Here is a 21,954-nt window from a genome sequence, read left to right on the forward strand (position 1 = left end):
GGGCCATGGCCATGGCCGCCCTCCTACGAGCCTAGCCGCTCTCCACGCCGAGCCGCGGAGCGCGGGCCGCTGCAATGGCGCCGTGGAGCACGGCGTCGTGGACGCGGACACGCTGGGATCGGCTCGACGCGGACCTGCTTATCAGCTTGGCGGGGTCCTCCGGAGCGCGCAATTCGTCTTCCACGAGCAGCCCCACTGGAGGGCCGCGCCGTGCCGCGCACAGCGAGGGGCAGTCCGTCGTCTTTCCACACGGCGCCAATTTGAATTGATATTAATCCCGGCCGACCCCAAGAAGGCCTCGGGGGACCACAAGCAGCGCCCCACAGTAAGCGCGAGGCCCCCCGCGCACTGCGCTCCAAAAGTGGCACCATCGTGCGACATTCCCGCACGGATATTCATTCATTCGGATTCATTCATCACTCCCTGATCCCCCTGCCTCGTTCGTTCATTTCGCCCGCCCAGCTGCTCTGATTTGCCTGTGCATAATCGCACTGTGCAGCACTGCAGCCCGGCTGGCCGACCAGTCCCGTTTATTGTTAGTGTCGCCGGTGATAATGAGCCGCTTTGGTTTCGTTCCGCGTGTCTGTCTGTCTGTCTGTCTGTCTGTCTGTCTGTCTGTCTGTCTGTCTGTCTGTCTGTCTGTCTGTCTGTCCCCTCGATTCGTCATTCGTAAGGGTACGTTTAAATTTGCACAGACGTACTTCTTGTCAACGTCAACATAAGGTAACTCACTCTCACTCACACACACACAGAGACCGACTCACACACACAGGGGCTGAGTCGACTCTCCGACGCTGCGAAATCTCAATCCCCCGGCCGCCTTGGCGCTCCGTGTCGCGCGGCCCAAAAATGCCGCCGTCTTCATGAGAATTGCTGACGTGCCATTCTCTCGGCTCCTCGGTCGCCTCGCTCGCCGCGCTCGCCGCGCTCCGACGGTCATTATCCGTGAGGCGCTAGCCTCCACCTCGCCCCGCTCCTCGCCGCGCTGACGACGCCGCGCCGAAAGAAGGCGCCGTGAGATTGGTATATTATCGAGGAGACTATGAGGCGGGGCATGATTAATGGTCTAGTGCGACTTCGCCCCGCCACCGCCTCGCCCCCTTTGAGGCCTCCACTCCTCCGTCATCGCCGGCCTCGCCTTGCCCGCCTCGCCCGCCTCGCCCGCCTCGCCCGCCTCGCCCCCGCCACCACTGTCTCGGCATTCGCCGCGGCCGTCTATATATATGACGGCCTGCCTGGCCTCCGCCTGGCCTCTGGCTGTCCCCCGATGGCCTTGCCCCCGATACAGACAAGGCGAGCACCACCACTGCCGCGAAGAAGGCGAAGAAGGCCGCCAGGAAGTGCAGTTCGTAAGGTCCTCGCTGAGACATCGCCCAGTGGCGTGCACTTGACTGACTGACTGGCGGCACGAAATGAATCTCACATCCAAAATTAAAGACAGCGGATGGTATCCCGCACCGCTCTCGGCCCCCTCGGCGACAGAGATCTCTAGACTCCGGAGGTTTACTCCGAGCAGGCCCGCCTGCCCGCCTAGGTGTTCACCCCGCGCGTCCTCTCCCCTCGCGCGCCGCTCCCTCGACACTCTACAAGCGTTTCTAATCGAATTGAACGGGTGGGCCGGGGCGGGCCTCTTGCACAGGTGCAGGGGTGGGCGGGGCGGGGCCAGCGCTAACTACAGCTTCCTTAGGGCTCCCCGGCGACTCCCCCCTCCATTCGGAGCAGCAGCACGACTAACGGCCCGTTAACACCCCATGCATTTTTAAGGGAGTGCGCGGTGCGGACACGGAGGTAGTGTATCTGCGGGAAATCGACTTGCAATGAATCTATCGAGCAGAAAGCCGGCTCCGCCGAGGCTCCGCCGAGGCTCCGGTCCCTCCGAGGTCCGCCCCGCCCGTTCCAGTGCAAGAAATCTCCAGCTCCTCGACTTCCAGGGAGATTTCGCTCCCCTCGCGCGGAGGGTATCCCAGACCGTTGTCTGGAAATCAAGAAAAGTAGTGGTCGGGCTTCTGCTGCTCGACTCTGCTGGGCTCGGCCCGCCGAAGGCCGAAGAGCAGTTAGGCACGCTATGCGGCCCCGCCGCCCCTCCTTCCATCGCAGAAATACCTCTCTCTCCCTCTCTCTCTCTCTCTCTCTCTCTCTCTCTCTCTCTCTCTCTCTCTCTCTCTCTCTCTCTCTCTCTCTCTCTCTCTCTCTCGTACTGCAGTTGGAGCCCACCTGGACCGATCCCGAGTATGGACGACGAATCATTCGTGACAAAGCTTCCCCATCGAACTATCGTGACCACAAACAATCCTCCATTACGCCGAAACAGGCGCAAGGTAGGGAATCTTGGGAAGAGTGATCCACGACGTCCACAATCGCCTGACCGAAAAGCCGCTCAATAATTTGCACGCCGCCGTTTTGGCGCGGTTTATGTCGGCCCTCCGTTTACGCCGCGCTGGTCGCGTCGCGAGTGTCGCTGTCTCGGAGTGATCGGCCCCGCGGGTCCGCGAGTATGTTTTTTTCTTCTTTTTTCCCGCGGTCGACTCTTCGCAGGCGGACAGCCGCGCGTCCCGCACCGTCCCGGAGGTGGCCGCGCAGGCCGTGCGGAGGCCGGAGGGCCCGCACCGTCCCGGATGTGACTGCCAGGCCCCGGGCGGCCCTCGACGAACGGTCACAACTGCCCCGCCTGTACGACGGCCTCGTTAAAGGGGCAAATATTACGATTTTAGAACGGCCGAGCTCTCCGCGCCTCGACGTGCACGCGCGCGCGCCCACACACACGTACACGCACACTTGCACACCAGCACACACACACGTGCACACACTCTCACGTCCGCTCTGGTTTTATGGGGCAGCATCCGATGCCGCGGCGGCGGCTCCGCGGCTCCATGTCGGCTTTTACGGGGACGAGTAAATAGTTGATGGAATGAGTGGTAAACATACACAAACGATGTCGTTTTCCGGATCGAACGGCGCCGCGCGCGGCAGGCGCCGTGGCGAGGCGTGGCGGGGCGGGGCGAGGTGGGGCGGGGCGCGGTGGGGACAAACCTGCCGTTACGACGCCCGAACGACAATTAGCGCACAGTCTTATGGAGCTATCCGATGTCGGATGTCTCCCACTACAGCAGTTTCCAGGCTGAGCACCGCGTGCTGCCGCCGCTGCGCGACTACTGCCGACTGCGCGTGTGTGTGTGTGTGTGTGTGACCCGCCTCCCGCAACCCCTCAAGAACCAAAGTGATTTCGACGAGAGGACTACGTACAGTAAGTGTACCGCGCCGGCCCGCCGAGTCGTCGTTGGAGCCTCTTAAGATGGAACGCAAGTTTCTCAGCCCGCAAAAGAGAAGCACGAAAAAGAGGGACGACATGTTACATTGCCAAGCGTAAATGAACTGTTGTTCCAGCTGACCGTGCACTTGTTGGCTTTTTTGCTGAGCCTGTTGGGTCTTTGGTAGGAGTGCGGGGACGTCGGCACGCGGCGCGGCTGGCGCGGCAGCTCGGCGACGGGGGCCGCCCGGAGCGCTCCTAGCGGCGGCGCGCGGCAACTCTGTGGCCTTGGCCGCCACGCCGCCACCGGCGCCGGGTGCGCGACGTCGAGGACCGCCAGGACGCACTCCGAGGCCTCCTGAGAGAGCAGCTGCAGGGACCGCGGGCTGTGAACGGCATCAGTGGCTAGACAACGCAGAGCGGCGCCTCCCAGTGCTGGCCTCCACGCGCTGCGACGCACTGGCGCCGCTCCAGGTCGTGCAGAAGCTTGGCTCGCGCTGGCGACCCCGGTCCGCGCCACGTTCTATAAGTACGCCGCGCCGCGCGCTGAGAGGCGTGAAAGGTCCGACGCTTCTGACGCTGTCACCAGTACCTGCATAGCTGCGGGTCAGTCCACCGTGAAGGTGGAGGTGGGTGATTCGTCCTGTCTGGACGTCCCATCGTAGTCGGCCGACAGGGGATCAGAGTTTGGGGGGTCTCTGCAACCCAACTGGCCTAAGTGCAGAGGCACCATCGACCTTTCTTATGCCTCTCCAGCTGTTTTCCACTTCGAATGGATTTATGTCCAAATGGATAGCCAGATAATTGCCAGTCCTCTGAAAATTTCTACTTCTACTGTGTTGCAGCTCTGGCTTTGCTGAATGCCGCACGGCGAGGGTGCCTTGACTCTCCTCATGGACCTCCAGTCTCCAGCGGGGTGCGGCGTGCCGGGGACGACGCTGCCGCTGCCTCACCGCGCCTCGGCCTCGGCGACGCCGAAGCCGCCCTCGCAGGAATCTTTTTACGGGCGAGCTCGTTAAAATTTCCTTGGCTCCCCCACCGGGCCGGGTCTCTGCAGGCTGATTCCGAGCAGTCGCGTCGACTGTCTCCCTCACACTCATGGGCGAGGTCCGTAAGGGTGCGAGAGAGAGAGAGAGAGAGAGAGAGAGAGAGGGAGAGAGAGAGAGAGAGAGAGAGAGAGAGAGAGAGAGGGGGGGGGGGGTCCGGCTGCCGATAATGAAGTCTGCGCCGGACCGCGACGCGCGTGGCAACGAGGCCCCAGTTAGAAATCTCAATCTGAAAGGGGCGACCGGGGGGCGAACCAAGCGCCCCGCGTCTTACTTTTAAACGCGGGGGAAGGAGCGACGGGAGGGGAGGGGGCCATTAAGGCGTGGCCGGACTTGACGGATTCGCGATCAAGACTGCAGATGGTGCCGCCTCGCGCCGCGCCAAGCCGCCGAGCATCCGTGGGCGGAGCGGAGGCATCGATGAACAGCGGCGCAGCGCCTCAGTACGTGGCGCGGGGCGGGGCGGGGCGGGGAGGGGGCAGGGCCCGTGGGGACCGCAGCGCCAGCCCGGCCCAACAGTGTCGGAGAAGCAATTGGATTTGAATTTGTAACGGGGAGAGGGCTGATCTGCCCCATGCGACGCCCCGGCGCGGCGCGGCGTAGCGGGGACGTGCCAGCGGACCGCCACGCCGCCAAGCCGCCACCGAGACGGCGTCGTCGGCCTGGAGCACGTGCGGGGCCGCCAGCTTTGGGTAGGCGCCGATCGGCGAGCCCCAATCCATGCCGGGAAAAGAACCGAAATTTGAGGAGGGATGCCCAGTTTCGTCGTTACACCGACAGTGCCGGCGACGAAATTTTAAATTAAACCGCATTATCGAACAAAAGGGAAGAGTCAATGGCGCCTCTGCACTTATGCCACCTCTGACAGCCTCTTCCTGGGTCTGCCAGTCCTGGCTCTTACTACAACGCTCCCAGCATATTTCTGATTCGGCAGTGCTGACCCAAGACACTCCGCAATCCCATGCCTGCGTCTCCGACCGACCACACATCGACGGACTCGTCACACTATCTTCCTGAGTGGACATACGGTAGGAGACACAGAGGCATCGGACTCTTCCTGTCTGCCGCGGGTTCCCGCAGCGTATGTATACCGCGCGGCGCGGCAGGGGGTCGCCAGCGAGAGCGAAGCAGGGCCGGTCTTCTGCGCGGCCTGGGTGCTCGCCGGCGCGTCGCAGCGGGCCGCGGCGGGTACCGGACGACGCCCGTTGCCGCGGCCTTTCGCGTGGCGGCGTCGGAATGGAGCTCCGTCGGCGGCCGCTCGCCCAGGAGGCCAGGGAGTGCGTGCCGGTGGCGACGCGCGACGCCAGCGCCCCTAGCGCCCCGCCGGCGCAACACCGGACGCGGCGGCTGCGACGAGGACGGCGCGTCTCGCCACGGCCAGGGTTTCCCGCACTAACGCGTCCAGCAAGTTCGGCAAACGTCCGCAGGTTCCAGGCAGACGCTCTTCTTCCCGAGGCCGGGTCCCTCTAGCAGTGCCGTGCCCGTGACTGTCGTACCACTCCGGGCCACGGTAACGATTTCGTCAAACGCTAACGCCCGGCCAAAACCAACAGGCTGGCCGTGCTTGCCGACGACGCAACGCGCGCTACGCCTCGCGGGGGGGCCGAGCAAGCCCGGGCAAAGCCTGGCCAAAGCCATCAGCCCGGCCGTGTTGACTTTTCATCACAAAATGAGTCCCCCCCCCCCTTCCCCCGGCCACGGCGGTGCTCGTCGCCCTCCCCTTCCGGCGGCCAGGGCGGCCTCTTCAAACAGAGGTGTGCCGCGACCCTCCCGTGAGCAGTCCGCGGCAGCCCTGGCAGCGCTGGCAGACCGCGGAAGGTGAATCACTACCACGGCGCGAACGGCTCGACGGCCAATAGACCATTTCGCTGGATCCACTTCGATCCCTCGAAAAAAACAAATGCACCGGAAGTCGGGTCGCGTCGGCCAATCAGGACCCTCCTTGCATCAGTGGTAGCGCCCACCCTTGACGAAAGGAGGCTTCTGATTGGCCGACGCGACTTCCAGTGCATTTGTTTTCTCGAGGGATCGAAGTGGATCCAGCGAAATGGTCTATAAGAAGCCGCGCCGAAAGCTACAGGGAATGTCAACTAGATAATGAAGAACACCAACGACGAACTGTTTCTGCACACGAATGCACTGTTAAAATGCAATCGCAATCTTGTTTAAAATTTTATTAGAATTTCGTTCTGAAAATGGATCCCTACGAATAGGGTGTGCGAGAACGTGGTGCCGAATTTTAACGAACGTCTCGGTCTGTGTGGGCGCCGGGCGGCTTGCCGGGCGGGCGGCGCTGGGCGGGGCGCGGGGTCAGGGTGTGGTGTAGCGGCGAGGTGTGTCGGCCTCCGGTTGACACATGCCCGGTCTGCAAGGCCGATTCCGAACAGAGACGCTCTGTCTCTCTCGCACTCACGGTTCGTACCCTTGCAGTGCGAGGGAGACAGAGCGACGGCCAGCTGCCACGGCCCCGCAGCGTGAGTTATGGAACCAGGGGGAGCCCGTCGGTCGCTTGCTTATGTTTGCCTTGTGCACACCCCTGTGCGCACCCTGGAGCAGCCCGCCCCCCCCCCCCCCCCCCGCCCCGCCCCCCCCGCCCCGCCCCGCCTATTGATACCCGAGGGCCTACCCGCCGCGGCTTGTTTGCGCGACGGTTTTTGCCGGTGCCCCCTCGGCCCTCGGCTCCTACGCCTGACAGCAAACACTGGCTTGTCCGTCGCTTGCCCCTCGCGAGCCGGTCGGCCTGGAGGCCTGGAGGAACCACCTACTAGGCCTGGATCTGGATTTAGATCTGAATCTGTGCTTCTTGCTATCTGGCCGATGCCTCTCATGCCGCCAGGAGCGTAGAGCTCTTCGTAACTTCGTTAAAAATGTTTCATGTTCCGTATGTTCTTCTCTTGCAGGCTCTACCCTCTGGTTTCTAATTTCCCCGCGACGCTCCGGACGAGACTGCTCTCCGTAGGATGCCCCTATCACGGGCGGCGCGGCGGCCCGGTGAGCGCGGTGGGCGTGGCGCGGCGCGGGGGCGGGGCGCCGGGGCCGCTAAGTTGGCAGCCATGGCCGTCATCGCCGCCCCCGCCGCCCCGCCGCCCCACGGCCCAGCGGCCCGGCGAGGCGAAACGCAATTTGAATGTGTTGAGGCGCCGCGCCGCGTGGGTCTTAACTTCGGGATCACGTTTGCTCCGCTCGCCAGCTCTGTCGCTGCGATGAATAACACCATTAGGGGGTTGGCAGCCCTGGCCGCCCTGGCCGCCCTGGCTGGGCGGGGCCGGGGTGTTGGCAGCCTTGGGATTAGATTCAGTCTCGCTGGCTGTGCTGGCTGTGCCTCGCGTCAACTTGCCAGCCTTGCCAGTCGCCAATTGAGTTGGCACTACTTCATTTGGTTGGCGCGCCGTGCCGTGCCGTGCCGTGGCGTGCCGGGCCGTGCCTTGTCGAGGCACGATAGCTATCTCGATGGCCCCGAGTCACCTTCCTGAATACGCGATGAGGAGCCGAGGCGCCGAGGCGCCGAGGTGCGAGCGTGCGGGGGAACGGGGAGACGAGACGGTACATCGCTTTGATTCGTTGTTTAAATATATATATATTTTTAAGGTTTCGAAAGGTAACTTATCGAGTACAAAACAGAACAGCGAAATTAGTATGTACAAGAGGTTCGACCGAATCAACACTTATAAAACAGGACTATTCAAAAAAACAACTTATATTTGGGAAACGTATCACAGGAAAAGAACATATTTGGCTATCAGAAACTAGGATTCTTTGGTGGTACATGAAAAAACACAGGCCGGAAAAACTTTGTACTGGTAACGATTGAAGCTAGTCAACACGCCAACATGAACATTAATTCGTCTAAATTTGACTAAATAAGTAACATAACATAGTAAAAAACAAATGAGAAAATCAACTTAAATTCAATGAGGAAAAACTGAAACTGTAGCTATTATTCTTCAAAAATAAAAACGAAACAAAAAAATGCTTTCAGAATGTGCAAAAAATGAAATAACATAACAAGTACATAGTAAGCTCATGGCAATCTTGAAGGTACAATCTCTCGAAAAACGATTAAAAGCAAAAAATGATATCATTGGTCTCCGAGAGCAAGCTTTCGGCAAAATGATTACACGCATAACAGTTCTTAAATACTCTTAAAACAATGATCACATAATTAGTTTGTAAAATGACCGATAAAAACGCGCCGAACTCCGAATCAAAGGTCAACAACGACCACACAAATAAGTGTTAAGATAAATAAGAGATAACAAGAAAACTTAGCATTTATCACTTAATCTTTTGTTTTACCATAATTAAGTAAAATGACACAGGATTACAAGGAGTACCTGCACTCTGGTGCGGACATCGTCACAAGTAAAACCCCTAGGCGACTCGCGCTGGGCGCCGCGGCCGCTTCATCATTCGGAATGGACTAGAGACAGGCTCCTGGCGGGGCCCGCGTGGATATGTGCTCTGGCACCGTCGGCAATGTTTGTGGGTAAGTCCGCAGAAAGAAACGAAACACTGTCGCGGGTTCGATTCCCGCCACAGCCACCTTTGTCCGAGCCGGCTGGTGCCGGAACATGCGCGACACCTCACTGGCGCTGGTCGCCGCCGTCGTCCGCGTCGTCGACGTGCACCACCAGGTCCGGCGACGGGGAGCGCGGCGCCGGGAAGGGCGCGTGCGGGGACGCCTCGTCCAGGGCCGCGGCGGTCACGGCGGCGCCGGGGAGCGGGGGCAGCCCCCACAGCGCGGGCTGCAGCACGGCGGGCACTCCGGGCTGCAGCCGCGCGCTCTGTTAGGCAACCATCTGCGCGGCCGGGGGCGGCGCGTGGGCGTGGGGGGCGGCGCGTGGGCGTGTGGGGGCGGCGCATGGGCGTGCGGGGGCGGCGCGTGGAGAGCGGGCGGCGGGTGGTGCTGCGGCGGCGGGTGGTGCGGCGGGTGGACGCCGTGCGGCGGCGGGTGATGCGGCGGCAGGTGACCCGCCGGCACCCCAGGCCGCTGCTGCTGCTGCTGCTGCTGCTGCTGCATCTCGGTGTGCTGCGTCTCCTTGTGGCGCCGCAGGTCCACCTTGCGCTGGAAGGCGCGGCCGCACAGGTCGCAGGCGAACGGCTTGAAGCCCGTGTGCTTCCGCGAGTGCGTGATGAGGTTGGACGACTGGCTGAACGCCTTGCCGCAGACCTGGCACTTGTGGGGCTTCTCGCCTGCAACAGAAAAAGGAGGCGTTTGAGAAAGGGCGGTCGTTTGAAGCAGGAAATCAATGTAGTGGGCAAGGGCGGCGCGAAGGGCGCTGCTGTCAATCTTTCGGGGGAGCGGCCAGCGAAAGCAGCAAGCAGACCCACGGTTCTCTCTCTCTCCCTCTCATTCACCCTCCCCATCTCCCCCCAGCACCTTCCAAATACACCAGACACGCCAGTGCGCGGCGCGGCGCCTCCTAACGGCCCGTCGCGTCGGCCCGTTACAAGCTACTTGCGACTCACTTTGCAAAGGAACATTAGAGTTTGCCCGGCCAAGGCCTGCCAAGGCCCCTCCCTCGGAGCCCTCGCATAGAAATGCGCGTGATCTTGTCCCGGCGCATGATTGCCTCTTGCCTCTCGCCTTGGCCGCGGCGAGGCCGAGGACGGCGCCGTCCGGGACTGCGGGGCTCCGCGGCGGCCCGGCCGGCCCGGCCCCTCATCAAAACTTTTTCATACAATAATAACCGCGACGCGACGCGCTATTCGCTGTTTTCCCTCCACTTTGCTCCCTTTCATTTTTCATCCCGCCATAAGCAGCGAGGCAGCCGCAGCAGGCGGACGATTCCGAAAAGTGGTTTTGCTGCTCGGTCTCTCTCTCTCCCGCTAAGGGGTACGAGAGAGACCGCACCACGCCGTACGCGGTGGAGACAGTCTGCAGGCGGGGCCCGAAGAACAAGTGAACACCGGGCAGGCTGCTGCTGGCTGCTGCTGGCGCCCGAGAATGGCCTGTAGTGCATTAGGCACTACCCCTTCCCCGGCCCCAGATTTGGCGCGCACTGCTGGCGGCTGTGCAGACCTGCAGACCCGGCCGCCTGCCCGCCTGCCCGGCCGCCTGGCGTGAATTAAAACCATAGAACGTAACCAGGACAATTTATGAGCAGGCCTTGCTTTCCAATTAAACCGGGAGCGCTTCGGGCCGCTGTCGGCGCTACGCCAGGCTACGCTCTGCGAAAGGGGGAGGGTGGGGGGTGGGGTGGGGGAGGCGACCAAGCAGCAGCGCCCTGGAATGCGGGGGGTGACGGGGAGCTTTGTTGCAGCGAGGGGCGGCAGAGGGAGAGAGGGGGGGGGGGGGGGGAGGGGAGAGAGAAGGGAGGAGGGAGACGGCGCTACACGAGGAAGTCTCGGCCCCGTCGTAAAATTAGCACGTAAAACCGCATCCATATTTAAGCCGCGCACCGCGCACCACCATGCACTCGGTTTATCATTTCTTGTGCGACGCACGCACACACACACACACACACACTCCACATAAACACGAAGGCGGTGCGGCAGGCTGGATTCGTGGTCTCGATTCTGGTGCAGTCCGCTGCAGTGGTCGCACAAGACTTGGGGAACGAGTTGTCTGAGAGTTTCGAAGCAAAAGGACTGACGACTCCAAGGGTCGCCGGCGGAGCAACGTCTGAGACACTCCGGCGTCCTCGGGCACGGCCGTGCAGGGTGTGAGACGCGACGCCTCTGCTCGGCGACGCCGAAACGCGCGCCCGCCGCACCGCGCACTCTCTTTGATTCACAAACACAATCCCGCTGGAAACACGCACGGCACGGCACGGCACGGCCCCCGCACGGCACTGGAAGGGAGGGCAGCCCAGCCCAGCCCCTGGTGTCGTGGCGTGTCCTCGCCGCGCAATATCCCTGGCCTGGCGGCGGAGAGCAGAGCGGGCGGATGCCAACAGGCGCTCTGTCTCTCTCGCACTCGCGGGGCCCGGGCGTTCCACGGCGGAGCGAGAGAGACAGAGCGCCGCTCGGAGCCAGCCTGCAGAGAGAGCCCCGGGGCTGCGGCAGCCGCCATTACCCCGGCACCGCCAGGGCCGCCAGGGCCGCCAGGGCCGCCAGGGCGCATCTGGCGCCGCGGCCCGGAGGGGAGGGGGCGGGGAGGGTGGGGGCGTTAGGGCGTGTGATTTCCCGGGGTTGCGTCGTAAAAGAGAAAAGAATCTGCACAGCTTCCCAGGCCGGGCGCGTACAGCGCTAGCGGCCGCCCCGCCGCCCCGCCGCTCTGGCGCTAGCTGCGTCCTCGGCCAGCATGGCGCCTCGCGGCTGCGCGCCGGCCTGGGTGGGTGGAGAGGGGGAGGATGGCGACCCCTTTCTCTCCCTGTCTTATCTTCTCTCTCCCCGCGTGCGTTATGGAGTGCACCGGGGATCGCCACTTGCACCGCGAGGCCACCGCGAGGCAGGTGCGAGCGGACATATTGATTTTGCTTCAGTCGGGCATAGTCAAGCCACGATGGACGAAGTGCGCCCGGCGGGTTGGCAGTCCGGATCATAAACTCATAAGTCGACTCAAAAATCCTACCAGCTTCCTCGCAGCGAAAGAAGAGTAACAGGAGAAGAATAAGAACGGCAGTTGGCGGTAACTCGAGTGGGCTTGACCCCAGCATCCTCAGCTCGGTGCTCCGCGGCGCGGAGGCGCCGAAGGCCAGGAAGAGAGAGAGAGAGAGAAGAAGGCAAATCCAATCCTGGACACGTCGGTCTGTGCGTGGCCGTGCTTTGCGCTTCCCGCGCGCCGAGGCTGGCCGAGGCTGGCCGAGCTGTCCGGTCCATTTTGTGTCCGAGCCTCCACCCCCGCACCCACGCCCGGCGTCCCCGGCGTCCCCGACTCCATCTTTCATCGCCGTCCTTACCTCCTCCTCCTTCTCCTTCTCCTCCGGGCTCCGCGACGCGACTTCCTGTTCTCCTTGTTCTCGACCTCCTTGTCCTCCTCGTAATTCATCCCCATTTTTTTTTCGCTCTCTTTCTCTCTCGCTCTCCCGCCATACGCCGCGCCGCGCGAGGTGCTAACCCTTACTTTTTTCCCTCCCTCTTCTCCTTACGGTGGCGCCGCCCACCCCAAAAGGGGCCGCGGGGCGGGGCGGGGCGGGGCGGGGCGGGGCGCTTGTCGTGGGAGCGGCGCCGGCTGGAGCCAGGCATTGACGCTTGCCGCCTGCTCCACAAGGGCCCGGCTTTAGCACCGGTCCAGTGCCCCGGCTGCTCTGCCCCGGCTGCCTCGGTCCACCGTCGGCCTGCTTGGCAGCGCAGCCCGGTCGATGGCCGGCCCCACGGCCTTCATTACGTCCAGGAAAACCTCGGGGGTGCCGGGGGATCGAACCGGCGACCCCGGTGACCGCGGTCGACGCCGCAGCCGCCACGGCCACGGGCGGTCGCATGCAAATGCAGCCTCCATCCTCAGCCGCAACCTTTGCCGGCGGCCGACGACTCCAGAGCCAGCATGGCAACGCCAGCCCGGCCGGCCTCGGCCTCGGGGCCTCGGGGCCTTGTTGTGGCTTACAGCCCGTTTGGGGACGGCCCCCACCCCGCCACGCCGCGCCACGCCGCCCTGGGGCCCTTGGCAGCCCTTGGCAGCCCTTGGCCCTTGAAGCTCTGCAGGTTTCCTCTCGTTTTATGGCGCAGCGAGAAAGGGAACGAGTGAGGGGCGAAGGGAAAGGGAAGGAGGAGGGGGCATGTGGCGTGCCTGGAAGCCGTGCAGATTCTTTTCGTTTTATGGCACGGCCCGGCGAAATCACGTGCGGTCTCCCCGGGAGGGGGGGGGGTGACAGCACACACGGCCAGGGGGCAGGGAGACGAGACGCCATGCGCCGCCATGCGCAGACCACAGCGTCTCCAGGAAGAGGCACTTGCCCGCTTGCGCCCGCTTGCTGCAGCCGCGTGCGGGGTGCGAGCCTCAAGACGTGTGGTGGCCGAAAAGCAAAGGCTTGGACTGGCCGCATTCTGTGCGGGGTCAGAGTTTGCGGCTCGTGTTGCCGCCCCCGCCCCGCCCCCCCCCCGCCCCAAGACGCCCCTCGCGCCCCTCAGCCACCCCCCGTCGGACTCCGGGGAGAGAAGTGCTGAGAGCTACACGGGTTCCCCGGAGGAGAGGTTCCGGAGGAGAGGGAAGCAGTGCGAATTCGTGACCTTCCAGCAGTTCTCCGGGGCCTCTCCGGGCGCGCCCCTCCAGCCCCTCCAGCCCCTCCAGGCCCTCCAGGCTCCAGGCCAGGCCGCGGACGGGGCGCAGAGGGCGGCGGAAAAAAGCGAAGGCGGTGTGTGGAGGAGTCGAAGCGGCGCGCAATCTGAACCAACCCCCAGCTCCCTGTGGTCAAACCTTCCGGGCAGTGCGCTGCGGAGCAGCACAGCCAGGATCCTTCCGGGATCCTTCCGGGATCCTTCCGGGTACGCATCCAGCACTCCTCGCGTGCCGATCAGAATCCTCGCGAATTTCAGAACCTGCGCGGCCCTTCATGACGGACAATAACTTTTCCCTATGGATAGCTCTCCGAATTTATGTTGGCATTTCAAAGGCGGGGCGGGGCGGGGCGGGGCGGGGCGGGGTCGTGAGACCGGGCCTCCCCTCCGTCTCTCAGGATGCCGCCCCCGCCCCGCCCCGCCCGCGCCCCGGCCCGCCCCGCCCCGCCGCCCCCAAGGGGCCAGCAGTTGTCTCCCTGTCCGGCAGGCTGGCTCTGGCGCCGCCGCGGCCGGCGAGGCAGTGGTGATGCCGCCACCCCAGGACTGGCAGGACTGGCAGGGCTGCCAGGACGGCGAGCTCCCCACGGACTCGGCGAGGAAGAGGGCGACGATGCCGGCGTGGCGGCCGCACACTTGACGCCTCAATCGCGCGCTGCCGGGGGAAGTTTTTGCATGATGACTCGTTTTGGCCACCAGTCTCGTCGAAGAGGACCCGAGTCGAACGCACGAGGCGAGGAAGCACTAGGCGAGGCACGAGGGTACCAACGGAACGGACTCCCTCACTGGAAGGGGCAAGCCGTCGGCACTCTCCCGCGGCCTCGTCGGGCGCCGCGTTGCCGCGCAGGACAGCTCATCCGTCGCATTCTTCCTCCTCTGCCTGCTGATTTACAGGCACGGCTTGCTTTTGCTGCCAAATTGCGCGCACAAGGGGTCTCTCATTGCTCCCCTCGCGAGGCCCGCGAGGCCCGCAGCCTGCTCCCGAACAGTGCCCCTGTCTCTCTCGCACCCCGACGGCACGCCCCACGAGTGCGAGAGAGACAGAGCGACGAAAGCGCGGTTCGGAATGAGCCTGCGGGTGGTGCCGGCACAGTGTATCAAGCACGCCCCATCTCGCCAAAGTTAGGGCGCTAACTCACCGCTCCCCCACCACCTTCGGCTCGCTCCCGCTTGCGCCAGCTAGCGCCAGCTTGCCCTCCCGGAGTCCGCTCACGCCCGAACTTCTATCTCGGAAGACTGTTTTTTGAAAAATACTTTCCTGTGATTCGATCCCGTCCGGCCGTCCGGGCGGAGAGCGAGCGGGGTGGGTCCGTTGCCCGAGGGAGAGAGAGAGAGGGAGGCTGGGGCTGTGCCGTGGCGAGCGCAAATCCTGACCCACATTCGTCGCCATCCGCGATCCTTCAAGGAGGACGGAGCTAGACCGCCCACTCAAAACGTTTCCAAGCATTTTTCTACGGAACGTCGGTTTCAAATGAAATGTACACTCCCTTCTTTCCGGGTCCATAATAAACACGCCATGTTCGAGCTGACTACGCCCTGCGCATAAGCGATCTGCGAATAGACGCTCCCTGCGAATAGATGGAGATGTAGCGGCGTGCGGGGAATGCGGAGGCACGGCGGAGGGGCGGTTGGGCGGCCTCGGCGGCCTTGCGCCCGGCCTCCCCGCGGTGCATCAATTGGTGAGAGGGCTTTCCATCGGCGGCAACAACCATCGAATCGCTTCCGACCGTCAGAAAATCAGGGGAGCACATTTGTATTTGTCCGGCCGGGCCGAAATGCGTGCACGGACTGCGAACGGCATAGCAGCCGGGTTCCTCGCCAATGAGACAAATGACTGCTGTTTACGTTTTCCATGTTTTCACGCGCGAGCTGCCAGACACATAATCTTGCCTTTTCTTATTCCTTTTTATCTTAATGTATATTTATTTTTAAAAACTGCAAAAATTTTTGATTCAAAAATTCGAATTTTTGGAGAACTGCTCGACAATTTTTTCTTTCTTTTGTTGTGCCATGGCCTAGTCTTCGCCACAGTGGTGGTACTCTCGGCCAGCGTAGCACGATTCGGACAAGCAGTGCCTGGCCGCCCCACCGCCCCCGCCAGCCAGTGCCAGCGACGCCCATCCTTGGCCCAGAGACAAATGCTGGATTTTATATTTCCCGCTCGGGCTCCTCCATTATTCCCGCCGTGCCACACCGGCTTGATTGTTTTATTCAAAGAGAGCGAAACGGAAACCACAAGGCACACTCAGCCCGTGCGCGTGCGTGTGTGTGCGTGGGGCCCTTTTGCGTTATTAGAGATTCATAACGGCGCGCGGTGTGTGCGCCCTGGCCTAATCCAGCCGCTTGCAGCCAGCGATTCCGAAAAAGCGCTTTTTGTCTCTCTCGCACCCCTACGGGCGGCCCCGTGAGTGCGAGAGAGACGAGCACTGTTCTGAACGCGAGGCCGCCAGCCAGAGACACACGCAGACCGCGCCGCGGAGTCCACCAGAGAGAAGTTGTGTGTGTCTGTGTGCGTGAGGGTGGCCGTGGGGGCGCTTTGCCGCAGCGGCAGGGCATCTGGCTGCGACACACACACACACACACACACACACACACACACACACACACACACCACACACACGCACACACACACTTTGCCTGCACCAGCACCCAGGCCGCGCAGCCAGCCAGCCAGAAAGCCAAATCCAAACAAATCGCGTGTGTGCTGTTTTGTGGACACGCGCGGAACGGCTTGGAACAATAACGCAGAGGGGCCGACACTCAGCCTTGCACACACACACGCACACACACACACACACGCACTCTCTCTCACACTCATGGTTCGCGGGGGCGTGGCGGCACACACGGCGGTGCTCGCGGGGCGTGGCATGGCGCAAGTGGCAACAGATTCAACAACACACGCACACACGCGCGCGCGCACACACACACACACTCGCCGCGACGGCGCTCTCGGGTTGGGTAGCCCCATTGGGTAGCCCCCACCCCTTCCCCTTCGATGCTTCTTCCACTTGAACCGATTGCCGCGGGATTGATTAGATTACACCCTGCTGCTCGGCTCGACACGGCAAGCTCAGTGCTGCGCTTTTTTTTCCCGCGCCCGCTTTTCTTTTTTAGTTTCTCTTCCCCCCCCCCTCTCTCTCTCTCTCCCGGCTCGCCACCCCGGCACAGAGGCCGCAGCTGCTGCCTTGCACTGGTTCGAGTACAGCAGTGTGTTCGCCGCCGCACCTTGCGCAAGCAAGCTGAGAGGCACACACAAAAAACTAAAAGAAAAAAAATCGGAAGCCATTTTCTGCTTTTGTTTTGCAGTGGCGCGTTTGCCGGCGCAAGTGCACAAACACTCGACATTGCCACCGCCCACTTTTGGGCCTTCCCTCCGCCCTGCCGGCCCTCCCCCTCCCCCTCGCCGCCGCAGAGGGCGCACAGCAGGTTGCGCACTCATTGTTATCCTCTATTGAGTCCTCCTCCTCCTCCTCTCTCTCTCTCTCTCTCTCTCTCTCTCTCTCTCTCTCTCTCTCTCTCTCTCTCTCTCTCTCTCTCTCTCCCTCGTGGAATAAAGTCGTCGCCCGGCTGATATAAAATAACAAAGTCTCCGAGAGCAGCAAGCGTACTGCCGCCTCCCTCGGCCACCCTTCCGGTGTAGTGGTGCTAGTGCTAATTCCGCGCCGGTGCTGATGCCTGCGCCGCTGGGGGCCGAGCCGAGCCGGGCCGAGCCGGGCAGCAGCCTGGCCCAATGAACACTGGCTACACCGGCAAAAAAAGTAAAAACCTCAAGGAAACCCGAGGAATATTTTGATTTTTACTCGTCTTGCGCCTCGTGCTGCTATGCCTCTCTCGGGCTTTGGAATCACGCGGCGACGCGGCACGCCCGCCAGACGAGAGAGAAGGCGGTGAAATCACTCGCGGGGCACACGCCGAAAGTGAGCATCAGCAGCAAGCGGGCGGGGCGGGGCGGGGCGGGGCGGGGCAAGGTTTACAAGAGACGGGCGATGAGGAGTCGCAGCCTGAATAATAGAAACATTTCAATCGTGCAAAGAGACGGACCCCGCTACTCCGCGGCACCCCGCGCGCCTCCCCCCCCCCCCTCCCCTCCTCCCCCCTCGCCCGAACCTCTCCCCCATGGGCAATAACCCTCGAAGACGCGCGGGAGGTCGCCGCAGCAGCCAAACGTCATCCCCTCCCCCCAGTTTAGGACGGGGCAGATTATCACTTGGCCAGTAAGTACACACGGCTGGTGGCGGGGAGACATACGCTGCCTCCCCTTCGGCTCTCCCTTCGGCTCCCCTTCGGCTCCCCTTCGGCTCCCCTTCGGCTCCCCTTCGGCCTTCGGCGCGACACCCGAAGTCGTTCGGCTCGTCGCGACCATTACCGCCCGGACGAGTTATTACGATCATTATCACTGCCTGTGTGTGACCGAGTGGAGTCCTCGGTACTCGTATGAAAAAGAAAAAAAAATTGCCAAAATTTGCCAAACTAAAAAAAATCTGCACTTCAATTTTTCTTGTGAGCTTTGGTTTGGTTTTGTTCGGTACAATCGTCAATTTTTAAATAATAAGAATGTATTTTTTAGCGTGTTCTGTGATGAGTACTACTTTAATACCCATCTAACGGACCGGCGCGCCCCTCTCCCGGTACCCTCATGTTGCAACCCCGCCCCCTTCCCCTGCCCGTTTCCACGCAATGTGGTTATCTCTCTGTCGCTATCGCGTCCAACCCCTGCTGGCCACCGACTCGTGTCACGCCGGGGCGGGGCGGGGCGGGGCGGGACGCAGCGCGGCGAGCAACTGTTACACACACACACCCATCCTCCCTGCACCTCTCATACCCTAGGACATTTACTCTTACAGAAAAAAAAGCAACAGAATACATACGAGTCTACCGTGGAACACGACAAAACCGATTACAGTGCCTTCGGCTTCTAGGAACCAGTTACACTCACGACGCCGCCCGGCGTGTCAAGGGATCAAGGTCAAGAAGCACCAGAAGAGAAAAACTGAACTCGCTGCCCTCCAGTTTCGGTCTTTAGACAAACCTTCAGCTGGGAGTGCATTCGAAGTATAGGCGGGCGTGAGGTTGCACTGGGTTGCACGCTCGAGCGCGCGCACACACACAGACACGCGCGCGCGCACACACACACACACACACACACACACACGAGAAGCGCGACGCGGCAGAGTTCATGGTGGGTGCGTGGCGCATCTGGTGTCGCTGAGCCTGAGTCAGAGTCTATTAAAATCATCCCTCCAGGCTTCCTGACCCTCACGCCACGTGACCTCCTCCCCCCCCCTCTTCCCCCTCTGCTGGGCTGCCCAGAGCAGTAGAGCACCCTCAATCTAAATAATCTTCGTCATAATAATAAATGTATTATCCCTCAATCACAATCCAGCTAATGGCGCGGATTACAGAGGCTCTCCCTTTGCCTGCCCGTTGCGGCCAACTCCTGTTTCTTCCTCTTTTTTTCTGTCTGTCTTTCTCTCTCTCGTTCGTGCCCCTTCCCGTCTCTTTTTTTGTTTCATCAGCCACTTCCCTTCCTCCGCCACGCTTCCACTCTCATTCACGCCGAGCCGCCAATGGCCAAATCCCCGATCGGGCAAATTCAAAGAGTAATTCACTCATCTTTGCTTTCGACTTCTTGCAGGCGCGCTGCAGGCGCGGCAAGCCAGCCTGTTTTTCCATCAGCTTGTCTCGCCCGCGTCTATTTTTTGGCTTTTTAATCAAGGCTCTTCCGAATCGCCCCGCCCCGCCCCGCCCCGCCCCGCCCCGCTCCGCCCCGCCCCGCCCCGCCACGCCCCGCCACGCCAGCCTGTCGTAATCTTTTCTCACTTTTGCGGGCGTCTCGGATCGCCGACGCAAACTTTGATTATGAAATATTAACCTGCTGGTGGTGCGCGCGTCCCTACCCAGCCAGCGGCGTCCGCCGGCAACTTTATACAAGTACATTGAGATGCAGAAAAAGGGTGGGGGGCGGCGAGGCTGGCCTCCTCGTGGTGGACGAGGTGGACACGGCCATCCACCGCCGGGAAGCGTTCGGAACCCCACACTCACTCACACACTCTCTTTCACACACACACACACACACAACACACACACACACACACACACACACACACACACACACACACACACACACACACACACACCGAGGACGAAGGCCGAGTCAACACTGGCTGTCCAGGCCCAGTGCCCACTGTTTACTGGCCGACAGGGGGCAAACAAGTTACGCCCTTTTGGCTTTTATTTTGGCTGCGCGGCCACGGAGAGAGAGGGAAGGAGGGGGGGGGAGAAGAGGGGCGCTTGTCGCCTGCACCGTTTGTCGCCTCGTTTCTGCGAAGTTTGGCCGTTACTTCACCGGGACACGCGCGTTTGCGTCAGATTATGCTCCCCGCACACACCGCACCGCACCGCCGGGGTTACACGTCGACAATCTGCCTCGCGGCGGCGGACGGACGGACGGACGGACAGACAGACAAGCAGACAGACAGACAGACCGGCACCGCGCCGGGCCTAGCAGCATGACCGGACCGCTCCAATTTAACTTGAGTGTTTTCTCTGCAAACTCCTCCGCGCGCGCTGGGTCGCGCCACCGGGCGTCCGGGCCAACGGGCCAACCCCTCGCCGCCACCGCCGCCACCGCCGCCCCCACCTTGGCGTCGGGGGAGGGGAGGGGGAGGGGGAGGGGAGACCAGACGGTCAAATTAATTCGCAGGAGTCAAGCTTCCAAGGCGCAGCGCGCAGCGGCAAGGAATGGAGTGTCCTAACCTCCGCCCCAGTCCCGCCCCCCTCCCCCCCCCCACCCGCCATTCCCGTACCCAGGCCCTGCTGCGCTCGCTGCGCTCAGTACTCACCGGTGTGGATGTAGGTGTGCTTCTTCATGTCGGACTTCTGGTGGAAGCGCTTGCCGCAGTAGGAGCAGGGGTAGGGCCGCGTGTCGGAGTGGATGAGGAGGTGCGTGGAGAGCGTGGAGGACCGCTTGAAGGTCTTCCCGCACTGCTTGCACTCGAACACCTTCTCCACGCTGTGCACCGCCCTGCCCGCACGCGAAGGGACAGGAAGATGAGACAGGGCCCCTGCGATGCCGAGGGTAGGCAACCCAGCCCACGGCGGCGCGCTGCATTGGCTGCGTTGCCTACCCGCCGGGCGGATGCTCCGCCAGTGTCGTGGTACTCACCGGTGCTGGCTGAGGCTGACCTCGGCGCCGAAGGTCTTGTTGCAGGACTCGCAGGCGAACGGCCGCTTGCCGTTGTGCGAGCGGCGCGCGTGCACCTCGAGCCCGTGCGGCGTGGGGAACATCTTCTCGCACTTGATGCAGGAGTACGTGTCGCCCACCATGCCCGCGCCGCGCAGCAGCAGGTGGTGCTGGTGGTGGTCGTGGTGGTGGCCCGCGAGCTGCCCCGCCACCAGGTGGCCGGCGGCGGCCGCGGCGTGGAAGCCGCCCAGGAGCCGCCGAGCGAGCCGCTCACGCCGGGGGACATGAGGAGGTGCTGGCGCAGCCGCAGCAGGTCCTCCGTGGTGGGCGGCAGGTGGCGCGGCGGGAAGGCGTTCGACGGCGAGGTGCTCGTGGACGACGTCGCGGCCTGCGACATGGCGGCCTGCACCGCGCCCCACAGCGACGACGCCTGCGCCCCCGACGGCGACGCGTCCTTGCCCCGGACGCGGGCAGCGCGCCGGGGACGCCGGGCGGGTAGAAGTTGGAGGGCAGGAAGGGCGGGTGGCGCGGCAGCATGCCTGGGTAGGGCGGCGACGTGCCGGGGTGGTGCTGCGGCGAGCCGCCCTTGAACAGGTCCGAGAAGGGCATGCCGGGGTAGAACAGCGACCGCGTCACCGAGATGGACTCGGTGATGGTGCCCACGTGAGGCGGCGGCAGGCTGGACGGCAGGCTGGTGCGCGGGAAGAGGTCCGGCTTGAGCAAGGCCTGCACGCTGAAGGCCTCGGACCGCTTGCTGGGCGCCTTGCTGGGCACCTCGGTCAGCCCGCCCACGCCGTGGCCGAGGCCGTGGCCCAGGCCTAGGGGTGCCAACGGCCCCAGCGGGGCGAGCGGGCCGAGCGGGCCGAGGCCCGACATGGCGGACGCGGAGCCCGAGCCGTGTGGCGACCCTAGCGGTGACTGCGACCCCATCGGCGAGCACCGCGACGACCGCGACGCGGGGGAGTCCGGGGCGCCGGGGCTGAGCGGCGAGCCGTGCCGCGTCGGGGCTGGGCTGTGCGCCGGGCTGTCCACCTGCAACAGCGAGTTAAAACGAGTTCAGCAATGGCTCGGGTTCGAATCCCGCCGCAGGCGGCCTTCTTTTGCCAGAGCGTCGACGCCCACCTCGAGCTCGGGTGACGTGAGGGGCGACCGGTGCGGCGACAGCATCTCGGGCTCCACGCTGCCCGTCGACCGCTCGATGTGCATGCTGTGCTTCTCATTGTGGTTGATGGTGGCGGGGTTGTTGTTGTTGACCGGGGTCGTCCGGTTGTGGTTGTTGTGGCCGGGCGCGTCCTCGGCCTCCAGGTCCTCCTCGTGGTCCG

General features: G+C 62.8%; 1 protein-coding gene across 1 annotated transcript; it reads right to left on the bottom strand.

Moving 5' to 3' along the window:
* Positions 1 to 8,876: 8,876 nt before the first annotated feature.
* Positions 8,877 to 21,508, bottom strand: LOC117643003 (zinc finger protein 205-like). Its single transcript, XM_034381640.1, has 5 exons — positions 21,092 to 21,508; positions 20,615 to 20,796; positions 20,292 to 20,473; positions 9,230 to 9,486; positions 8,877 to 9,077 (listed from the first exon to the last, which is right to left on the bottom strand). The coding sequence occupies exons 1-5, from the start codon at positions 21,506 to 21,508 to the stop codon at positions 8,877 to 8,879; spliced, it is 1,239 nt and encodes a 412-aa protein (XP_034237531.1).
* Positions 21,509 to 21,954: the final 446 nt, after the last annotated feature.

The sequence above is a fragment of the Thrips palmi genome, unplaced genomic scaffold (assembly GCF_012932325.1).
Source record: "Thrips palmi isolate BJ-2018 unplaced genomic scaffold, TpBJ-2018v1 HiC_scaffold_16, whole genome shotgun sequence".
Taxonomy (NCBI): domain Eukaryota; kingdom Metazoa; phylum Arthropoda; class Insecta; order Thysanoptera; family Thripidae; genus Thrips; species Thrips palmi.